General features: G+C 31.9%; 1 protein-coding gene across 1 annotated transcript; it reads left to right on the forward strand.

Annotated features, from left to right (window-relative positions):
- Window positions 1–1,615: 1,615 nt before the first annotated feature.
- LOC144546049 (wall-associated receptor kinase 3-like) lies at window positions 1,616–6,933 on the forward strand. The gene is made up of 3 exons (XM_078294595.1): window positions 1,616–2,652; window positions 2,799–2,954; window positions 5,558–6,933. Exons 1-3 carry the CDS (start codon window positions 1,635–1,637, stop codon window positions 6,733–6,735), a joined length of 2,352 nt encoding a protein of 783 aa, XP_078150721.1. The 5' UTR covers window positions 1,616–1,634; the 3' UTR covers window positions 6,736–6,933.
- Window positions 6,934–11,798: the final 4,865 nt, after the last annotated feature.

Consider the following 11,798-nt stretch of genomic DNA (forward strand, 5'->3'; position numbering starts at 1 on the left):
TGTAAATAATAATTATATTGAAATAAATTTATTTCAAGAATGTTCCTTAATTTCGCCATTATGATCATGGTCCCAAAATTTTTATTAATATCCAAAATATTTAATTTTTTTTTCAAATTCTACCTGCTTTTCAGTGAAATTTCAGAAAATACCCAAACCAATGAGAATCTCACCGGTTCTATAATCTCTTTCCGGTGAGATTCACACCAGTTTTTTGTTTTTTTGTTTTTTTTACAAAGCATAAATTTTTTATTTTTTATTTTTTTTGTATGAAAATATTAGAAATGTTTAATATATTTCTTTGAAAATAGATAGAATACAATATAATTTGATTTATTATAAACACTGCGACCAATAACCCGAATCAATATTTTTTCAGGTAGGATTTTTCGCGACTATAAGAAATATGCTTCGAATTTGAGTTATTGATTGCGGTTTAAAAGTCACTTCTAGATAATACAAGAAATATTGTGTTCTTTCTAGTACATTTAATTTCTATAAAGTTGTATCTATTTTGAAAATTATTTTTGAATAACAATCATTAAATAATTTAAAGTTTTTGTTTTTTTCAAAAATAGATACAACTTTAGAAATTAAATGTACTAGATGAATGATAATATTTTCTGTATTTACTTAGAAGTGACTTTTGAACTGGAATCAATAACTTAAAATCCAAGCATTTTTATTTTTTATTTCCAATAACACAAAGAAATATATTAATTTTTCTTACCGCCGGAAAAAGTCCGACCTGAAAAATGTTAATCCAGGTTATTTGTCGCAGTCATTCTAATAAATCAATTTATATTGTATTACATCTATTTTTAAAGAAATATATTAAACATTTCTAATATTTCAATACAAAAATTAAATAAATTAAAAAAAAAACTGGGTAGAATATTTCAATACACAAAAAGATTATAGAACCGGTGAGATTCTCACTGATTTGAGCATTTTCCAAAATCCCGATGCAAAGTGGGTTTAATTTGAATTTTTTTAGTTTTTTTTGGATATTAATAAAAATTTCGGATCATGGTCTGTTTGCTGAATTGTAAGGTTTTTTCAAGCTTTAAATTTAAGTTGACTTGAGGAGGTGACTTCATATATTCACTTTTATTAATTGTTGTCCATCTGACTTTTGGTTAATGATGAAAACAACCAAGAAAATATCTCAGATGCATGTTGATGTTTGAATGAAAATAAATTATCGATAAGGTGACTTTTGATTCGAATTTTTTTATTGACAACTTGAAAGGAAATTTTTTGTAAGATATTTTCTTCTTTCAGTTTGAATTCAACAAGTAAATTTAACAACCCAGTTGTCTTTAATACAAGAACGTTACTTTCAAAGGCTCCACGCACACAGTTCCAGTCAATACGTGTGCGGTTGATAATGAACGTATGGACATTGAGATTGAAAACAAAATAGTCATAAATGTGTGGCTGATTATTTTTCAATTATTATTACAAGTAAACATTGACTCTTTCCAAATAGTGATGTATATGTGTTTATTATAATACTTTTTTTAACAGGTCATCATTTTGGAAAAAGCCTTGAACTGCAGTAATGGTGCACATATTTTGTTGGTAGAATCTAGAGAAAATATATAGTGATTACTCAGTAATTAAGGCTAGTTATGAATATGATGAAGAAAACAAAAAGAAACTCGTTGCAAGTAGTACATACCTTATACAGTACTTTGGTGACAATGATACTAACCCAACTTCTCCTCCACATCAAAAGCACTGAATCTGGAAGCATCATAGCTCGGCCTGGATGCGAAGAGAGCTGTGGTGGAATTCCCATCCCTTACCCTTTCGGAATTGGCCTAAATTGCTCCCTGAATGATGCATTCAATGTCACTTGCCACACAACTTACAACAATGGTACACCTACACCTTACCTTTCCAGTTCACCAACTGACAATAATGGTGCACCTACACCTTACCTTGTTTTTTTTCCGATTCTGAATATAAGCCTGTCCTTGGGTCAGGCACGTATCGGCAGCCTTGTAGCTTCGCAGTGTTATAACACCACGGCAAAGAAAGAGGATTACAATAATTTGGGATATTACTTTGGTGAGTCAGTCTGGCTGAACACCGAGAAGAACAAGTTTACAGTCATTGGGTGTAATACTCTTGCTTATCTTGGCCTTGACTCGAGTACTAATTCCTCAGTAGGGTGCCTTTCTTCGTGTGATAGCCTAGAAATCCTGACTAAGTATGGATCCTGCTCTGGAATTGGCTGTTGCCAGACAGCAATCCCCACAGAAACATCTTACATTGACGTCTGGTTTGATGAGAGGAGCAACAACTCAGAGGTGCATAATTTTAGTCGTTGCAGCTATGCTACGGTGGTCGAGGAGGCTGCGTTCATCTTCCAAACCACTTACATCACCAATGAAGAGCTGAGTGCTCTTGTGCTCCCCAAAACTAATGGTGTTCGTCAACTGGTTCGGTATCAGTCTCAATCACTGCCGGTGTTGGTCAACTGGGTCATAGAAGGCACAACATGCGACATCGCACAAACTAAAACATCCTCCTTTGCATGCAGAAGCAATCATAGTATTTGCTTGACATTAACTGATCATGGTTATCTCTGCAACTGCTCCGATGGTTATGAAGGCAATCCTTACCTTCACGGAGTTTGCCAAGGTCTTGCTCTCTTTTATTTTTATTTATATTTCTATTGATCTCTTTTATTTTTATTGTTACTTTTTTATAATCCCTGCGGTGGCACCCACAACAGTTGCCCATCATATTAACAAAACAGATAATGTGGCATATACTAATTCTTGCAGACATCAACGAATGTGCCAACCCAAATGCATGCTCCAAGCCAGGAAAATGTCACAATTTTGAAGGAGGATATCGCTGTTCTTGTCCTTTCGGTTGGCGTAGCAATCATAACAATCCTGGTCCGGGAGAATGTGATCTCAACGTGGCACTAGTTACAGGTTTGTTATTACCTTCTCAAGATACATAACTTATAACTTCCATGAATTTTTGGATGTTGTTACAAGTATAGAAATAGAGAGAGAAGGGATTTTTTTTCAAGATAAATATCGGCCACTTAGCTCGATCGACGCCGCAAAAATTTAATCGTACCTATACAATTTTCTTAAAAAATTACTCACCCAAATCCGATTAACCCCTACCTCAATTATTTTGTTGAATGCAAATGGGACAATTTGCTAAGAATCGACGGACTCAAACATGTAGATTTTTTTTATATTAATGTATTTTAAATAAAACCAATAGAACAAAACCAACGCCACTGGTACATTTTTCTCATTTATTCCCCAGCGAGCCCCCACAGTTCCAAATATTATCGAATCAACAATTGTCGTTTTCTCAATTGTCACAATAAATGTTAGAAGTTCCAGAAGTCAATCGTTGATTCGACAAATTGCTGTTATAAATACTACCTCTTAATTCTCACACAATCTGTCGGATCTGGTCAAATCGTGGCATGTTAACTCGATCCATAATGTACATCCATTTAATTTAAACCATTTTTTTATTGGAGTACTGTCAATAAAATACTTATACCCATTTATCATATGTATTTATCGTATTCAATAAAACGGGTATGAATAAGGGTACAAATAAGAACAACTTTATATCCTTATAATGTGTAATGTAATGTACTACATGATAAATTTTTTGGTTGGTGTAATTATATAGGGACAAACTAATTAACCCCCCCCCCCCCCCCCCCCCCCTTCTGCCAAACTCAATCCTCGTTCCGAAACTATCTTAGCGTTATGCCCATTCCTTTAAAGCTATATCTACAATCTTTTAAAGTACTACTTTAAACATAAAATCTAACTAGTTCAACTTATAAATATTTTATCTCACAATTTGTCTGCAAACCAACAAAAAAATATTTCTTTCACCCACTTTTTTTTTCCTCCAATAATTCTCGTCTAGTTTTCCAACGATCTATGATAAATTTTCAAACTAAATTTCTCTTTCAAATTAGATCAATGATGAAATACTTTTGAGTATATTTGTGACGTTGTTTTATTTTTTTATAGTAAAAATCCGTAGGAACTTTAAATTTTGTTTCTCAAGCCTTTAAATCTATGTATACAGCCATTTAAAGTATCAGTGTTAAGCCTTTAAATCTTGCATTAAAAAAAAATTATAGTCAAGTCTTTAAATATTTTGTTTCTCAAGCCTTTAAACATTTGTCTACAACTCTTTAAACTACTCATGCCAAGTCTTTAAACCTTACATGTAACTTATCAACATTTTTTGACAATAAAAGTCCGTAGGCACTTTAAAATTTATTTCTCAAGCCGTTAAATATCTGTCTATAACTCTTTTTAGTATCAAGCCTTTAAGCCATATATGTAACTTATCAATAGTTTTTTGCAGTACAAGCCCGTAGGCACTTTAAATTTGGTTTCTCTAACCTTTAAACCTTTCTCTACTACCATTTAAAGTATGCATGTCAAACGTTTAAATCGTACATGTAAGTATATTCCTTATCAATTTTGTTTACAGTAAAATTTTATAGGAACTTTAAATTTTGTTTGTCAAGTTTTTAAATATATGTCTACAACTCTTTAAAGTACTTGTGTCAAGCCTTTTAACCTTGCCAGTAACTTATCAAAGTGCAGTATGTATACATAGCAAAATGAGCCTTTAAACCTTTGTGTGCAAGCCTTTAAAACTAGCATATCAAGTTTTTGTGCATAACATATCTCCAGAAAAAAAAATAGCGACACTAATATAACTCCAAAGTATAAGATTTTCATAGTTTTAGACTCACAAAATTCATCACAGGTTGTCGGGATAATGGACGATAATGATCGGAAGAAAAAAGGGGAGCCGTTGAAAGCTTGGGGGACAAAACATTTTCTCAATTATGTAATTCGTGCTATTATAACTATTGATTATAAAACTTGATTGATAACTACCGCTGTCTACCCTAGCTGTTATATAAGTGAGCTGCTAGAATTATTGTTATATAATGTTGTAATTTTCAATGATAATTGCGAAAATTTACTTGCCAAACTTCAACTTCTATTATTACAAAAAGATCTAATTAAAAATTATTCGACAATATTAATTTTGATATTTACTGGTTTGCTATTTATAAAATAAAAATTGCTGAATTAAATATTTTTAATGTACAAATAACTAAGCATGTCTGCTCTTATGAATATTTCATACGAAAAATATAATTTATATATCTGTTTTATAATAAAAGAACATTAATTATCAAAATTAAACTGTAACAAAATTATATTTTATTATTGTGTAATATATAATGTTATGAGCGAGTTAATTTATAGCACCGTCGATGGAAAAATACCATACACTATCAGAATCTATTTTATATTTTATTAAGGTGGATATGATAGCTTAAAAGTGTGGGTGTTCATGAGGGTAATAGTTCTCTAGGAGCAATAATTATAACATATATACCACAAGGTATGACATTGACCAGAAATGAAGTTAGATACATATATAAGTACGTATTAACTAGGAGCAATAATTATAAATATTCCTACAGAAGATTAAAGCAAGTTTGCACTAAATAATGTAGGAACTGCTGCCGGTATTGCTGCTTTAATATTTCTTGGGGTTGCCATATATGTGCTCCGGGAGAGAAGAAACCTTTCAAAAGTAAAAGAGATATACTTTCAACAACATGGGGGATGGATTCTGTTGGAGAAGATTAAATTAAACCAAGGGTTTGGTTTTACTATCTTCACGAAGCAACAGGTAGAACAAGCAACAGACAATTTTGCCAGTGCAAATATACTTGGCTATGGAGGCCATGGCACCGTCTACAAAGGAACTCTAAGAGATCAAACAGTTGCCATTAAAAAGTGTAAGATAGTCGATGAGAGCAAGAAGAAAGAATTCGGTAAAGAGATGCTAATTCTCTCTCAAATTAACCACAAAAACATTGTTAAAATCCTAGGCTGTTGTCTAGAGGTCGAGGTTCCTATGCTAGTATACGAGTTTATCCCAAATGGTACCCTGTCTCACTATATACACGGTAAAAAGCAAGGATCACGCATTTCTCTCCCAACCCGTCTACGGATTGCACATGAATCAGCAGAAGCACTTGCCTACTTGCACAGTTCAGCATCTCCTCCGATTTTCCATGGAGATGTGAAGTCTGCAAATATTCTCTTGGACCAAAATTATATGGCAAAGGTGTCAGATTTTGGAGCCTCAATACTTGTTCCGACAGATGAAGCACAATGTGTCACTCTTGTGCAAGGAACATTTGGGTACCTTGATCCAGAATACGTGCAATCTTGCAAACTGACAGACAAGAGTGATGTGTACAGCTTCGGTGTAGTTCTTCTGGAGCTTCTAACCAGCAAGCCGGTAGTTAATTTTGATGCACCAGAAGATGAGATGAGTCTTTCGTCTCGCTTCCTCTCTGCTATGGAAGAGAACAAAATACAAGAGCTTCTAGATGATGAAATTAAAAATGAAGATGATATGGAATTAATCATGGAGGTTGCTGAACTGGCTAAGAAATGTCTAAGTATGAAGGGGGAAGAGCGACCTACGATGGAAGACGTAGCTGAAGAACTTCTTCGAGTAAACAAGTTTATGCAGCATCCTTGGAGACAAGAGCACGATCCTGAAGAAACAGAGACCCTGCTCACTGAACGATCCCAACATTCAATAGAGATTGAGCTTATGAGCAATTATTTTAATACAGATAATGAAGCGGAGCAGAGCATTGCCATCGGTCATTAATTACCATCATCTCTTTTCCTATTTATGTCGGTTGTATATTTTATTTTCTCATCATTATCACCTTTCTCATTATGTAGCCATTTTGGTTTCCTACATTGTATTGTATTGTATTAGATTGTGGGAAATGCTCTCTTGTATTGTATTGTATTGTATTGTATTGTATTGTATTATGTTGTAATTTACGATTTTCTTAGTGCTTCAGTTTGTATAATTCCGTCAGCTTCCTTCTAATGTATAATAGTATTGGGTTCCAAGATATGTAACTGGATATAAAATTAGTCCTACTCCTAATAAAGACTAATTCTACGATAATATGATATTGTGATATTGTAATTAACTTGTTTGTGACCCTTGCACAAAATTATCCCTGAACAAGAAAATATCAAATTTCAAGGCCTTAGTGGACTAGTAGTGTTATTATTCAGGGATCGATATTATTGAAAGGGATGGATACAAAAGAGTAGAGCGGTTTGCATTCTAGGAGCAGAAATGGGAACACCGTAAATCATACTGCACCTTGTGAGAATGGACAACCTTTATCAGATAGTAATTACCACCATATGTTGTGTGCTCAACAAACAACCATCGATCGGTCAGATGGGATTGATTACATAGACTCAACTGCAATTGTACAGTCTATATACCTCTGTATCCACCAGGAGACGATTAATAATACCATATACCTCTGCATCCAGCTACATGAATGACATAAGGACGATGTTGTATGTAAATTATTTCTCAATTTTGTGTTAAACACTGGTGTCTAAGACTTAAAGTGATCCGTTGAAATACCTTGTCTACTCTTTGTTCGTCTTAGAGAGAGAACAGAGAGAGTAATGTTTGGATGAAGAACGAAATAAGAAAGCAACAAGGTGGTTGACCTAAGATTTCCACACCAAAGGTAACAGTACCAGAGGCAACTGTATCGTACCAAGCTGACATGGTACAACACTAATGGGGTTTCTTTTTTTGCAGTATGGGCATAATTCGAAGCATACCTAAGTTGGTAATGAACATTTCTGGTTCTGACTCAATTTGCTAAAAAACACAATAACAATTTTTAAAACGAGACAATAACAATTTACTTCGTGCTGATATTTTCCTATAGCATAAATAAATAATAAAAATAAATACGTTTTTAAATTGTAAATTTTTTAGATGTAGCACTACTTTTACAGTCTGGGTCAATTCTGAAGCCATTTCAAAGTACGACAAGTCCCCTTTAATGAGCTTCCAAATTAAGCAACTTTCAGTACTGATATTTTTTTTGGATTTGTGAGAGCAGTACTGGCGTTTTTTTTTTTGAGAGAGAAAGATAAAAGTTTTAATTTTTTTAAATTTTAATTTGTAAAGTATTTACCCGTGCTGCAAAACTGAAAGTTGTTTTTCAATTTTATAGCTGAAAACAATCATATGCATTTAGTCTTGTTAGGTGAAGACCACATCTCTTTGTACAAGTTTTAAAGGAAAAAGTCGCATGTGCCATTATTATATCCTAAAAATTAAATAGTGCATATATCCTAAAAAATCCCAGTGGCACTTGAACTGCAAATTAATTATATGCCATTATTATTATTATTATTGGTTATATATGTTCATGTTGCACGATAGCAAAATGAAATATACAACTTCTGCTTGCTAATATTTTATATATGTTTTAAAATACACAATAACTGTTGAATATTTGATAATTAGATTTTGTTTTTCAATAATAATATGTCTAAGATTATCAATGAGTATATTCTTATAATTATCGTAAAAAAGAATTACCATAATTTATAATAATATTAATAATAATAAGTTAATGGAGTAATAAGTTCATCTTAAAATATTTTCCTCTCTCAATTTAAAATCGAAAGGGAAATTAGTTGCCAAGTATGGATCATTGACTAAGGATTTTTCTTTGATTTGACGCGGAAACATTATTTATTTTTCTTTTTATTAAAGATCTCCGGGACTATCATCAGGGTTCTTTTAAAGAGAAATTTAGATATATATCCATCATAACTTGTTCAATTAGATATTTCCCCATTAAAACTTTAAAATTAGTTATTTCCCCATCTAAATAGAACTATATTATAAATATACCCATATCTCAATTAAATCAACTAAAAATAATAATTAATAATATTAAAAAAAATAAAAAGGCAGTTATGCCCATCCCTCATCCCTTTCCAAATATGTCATGATGCTAGAGCTTTTTTTGCAAATTTGATAGTAGCTCAGATTTTACTATCCATTTTCTTCTTTTATGTATCTTACATGACAAGAAATTCTTGTAAATTGTTAGTCATGCTATGCATTTAATTTGTGAACTTGAAATTGATCGCAAGGATCTATTTTCTTATTTTGAAATTACCGAATGTAATGCACTAAGACATCTAACATTGATTGAGTTTTTGTAAACTTAGCTGCTATTTAGTTTTCTGTTTATACAACTTTTTCATATATTGCACAATTATGTGAGATGTTATTTTGCTTAAATACTCTGAGATATGTTGTTATTTAAGATCTGATTATCATATCTGATAATAACTATATTAGTAATTTATCCTGTGCCAAATCATGTCATGTGAAATTAGATGCCAAAATTTTTCCAATTACAATAACTTTTTAAAGTTTTATCAAAATTGAGGAGCATTGATCCATTCAATATCAGTCTCCCACATGCCATGGACCTAAGGAAAAATGTGGAGTTCGAGTTAGATTTTTAATCTATACCTTAGCTAACATTAAATTTTTCAAAAGTATTTCCTAACCAGTAAATCTACAAATAAAAAAACAACGGATGTACTACATAATGAATTGTATTAGAGCTCCAAAACCTGACTTCTCCATTTTCTGGTACATTTTTAGTTCTAATTCACAGCAATTTTGATCAGTCTAATACCAAAAATGAAAAATTGCAAAATAATTCAGGAAAAAAAAAAAAACGCAACTTACAGAGATATACAGTCAAAAGATATTTCAGCAAAAAACGAAAAGGTCATGAACCAAAATCCTAGGTTAGAGGAGTTTCATAAATGCACCAACAAATGGATCATAAAATGCGGTAATAAGGTCTATGGCTGAGGCCTGGAATCAAGCATAAAAGGCCCCAATACCTGCTTGAAGCTTGGTCTTGGCCTTGACGCTGATCAGAGTTTCATCACAAGAGAGGATCACTGCTCTCACCCTCGAGGATTCCTCCAACTCGTCTGGAGGAGGAACTGCATCTCCAGTAGAGGGACGAAAAAGGAGGGAAAGAGAGAGACAGTACTTGGTGTCAAAACAGATTGAGAGGGAAGGGATGAGGTATGGGTATAACTGCCTTTTTATTTTTTTATTACTATTAATTATTTTTTTAATTGATTTAATTAAGAAATGGGTATATTTATAATATAGTTCTAATTAGATGGGAAATAATTAATTTTAAAGTTTTGATGGGAAAATATCTAATTGAACAAGTTATGATGGGTATATATCTAAATTTCTCTTTTCTGAATTGATGTTTACCTACCATACAAATTTTTTATGCCTATTTTGATTTGCAACATACACGTACCTTACCAGGTTTATTAAATATAGATTTTTATAATGGACAGACTAGTTCGTTTGCCTTTCAATTACGCTTAATAATATTTATGGAAAAAGGTTTTGGATGCCTTTGTAGTTCTAGCCAGTCGAGGTCAAATTAACAAATTGAGATTTTAATAAATTTAATTTATCGTAATAAGAACTAACCCAGATCTGAAAAATTAGAATATATATATATATATATATATATATATATATATATATATATATAGAGAGAGAGAGAGAGAGAGTAAAGCTATCATGCTTTCCAAACTAAAGTGAGTGTTTTTATTTGTGCTCATATCTCTAGTTTCGAAGTCCAAATAGCTGATCCAAACCGTTAGATGTTTAATCTATATTAAAAATGTGCTTGGAGACAAAATTTTATATTTTTTTGGAATTTTTTTTACTATTTATTAAGATGGTTTGAAAATCGCTGTTTTTATTAAAATTCTGCACCATTAAAAGAGTATATGCTTTAATCTTAATATCATAATTTAAAATTGGTAGAAGCTTGTAGTACTAGATACATTAAAAAAATAAAAATAGTCAGTGTAATGCAAAGCAGAAGGTGAATAATGAGGAGATAATTAAGAAGAACATTCATTATTTAGAAATTTGGAGGATACTATATATATTCAAATATTTGTAATTTTTGTGATTGAAAAATAATCTGAATGCATGTACCACAACATTTCTCAATCTATTAGTAGAAGTTAGAAGTACAGTTGAATTATTATTAAGAAAACAAGGTTATTTATACTTTTTATTAAACATGGGTTCAACGCATGCATGTGCTTATACACACAACGAAATTACCACGGCGTGGGGCTTAATTAAGGTTTAGGGTACTAAACTTAGCCATTGGAAAAAGTTTCTCGAATTATAATCCAACTGGAGTAGAACTAGGGTGTTCTTAAGCTCACCAAAGTGTTCGGTGAACTTTAACTTCAAAACTCATCAAATCGGTTTAAAATGACGAATTCAAACCGTTGAAATCTGTCTACCTTACGATTGATGCGTCTACATGTGAAAATTTTAAATATTCAAATTAATTTAGTATAAAGTCAAACGGTTTAAAAACATTCAAAAAATAAATGCAGTAAAATTAAATTATTAATTTTCTAATTTTGACAAACGATACGAAAATATAGTCATAGTTTCATTGTACTAAACTGACTAGTAACAGTGAATTGGGTGACACGTGTTGTAAACAATAGCTAGCAACAGTGAATTAAAATTGTAGCGCACGAAGATTCCCTCTAATAAAGTGAAATTACGTACTGGAGTTCATCTTTATCGCAATGTATATTTTTGATTCCATTTAAATTGAATACAATACTCTGAATCACTTAGCCGTTGGACCATTAAATATTATAAACTACGTTTTCAATTAATTCTCAGAACACACAGACACACTTGTTAAAGATATATTCATTAAGGGAAAGGGGAGGTAGCACAATTGACTAGAAAAATGTGCTAGAGTTGTTGTACCTAAAGGTCGAGAG

This window comes from Carex rostrata, chromosome 29 (genome assembly GCF_964058835.1).
Source record: "Carex rostrata chromosome 29, lpCarRost1.2, whole genome shotgun sequence".
NCBI lineage: Eukaryota > Viridiplantae > Streptophyta > Magnoliopsida > Poales > Cyperaceae > Carex > Carex rostrata.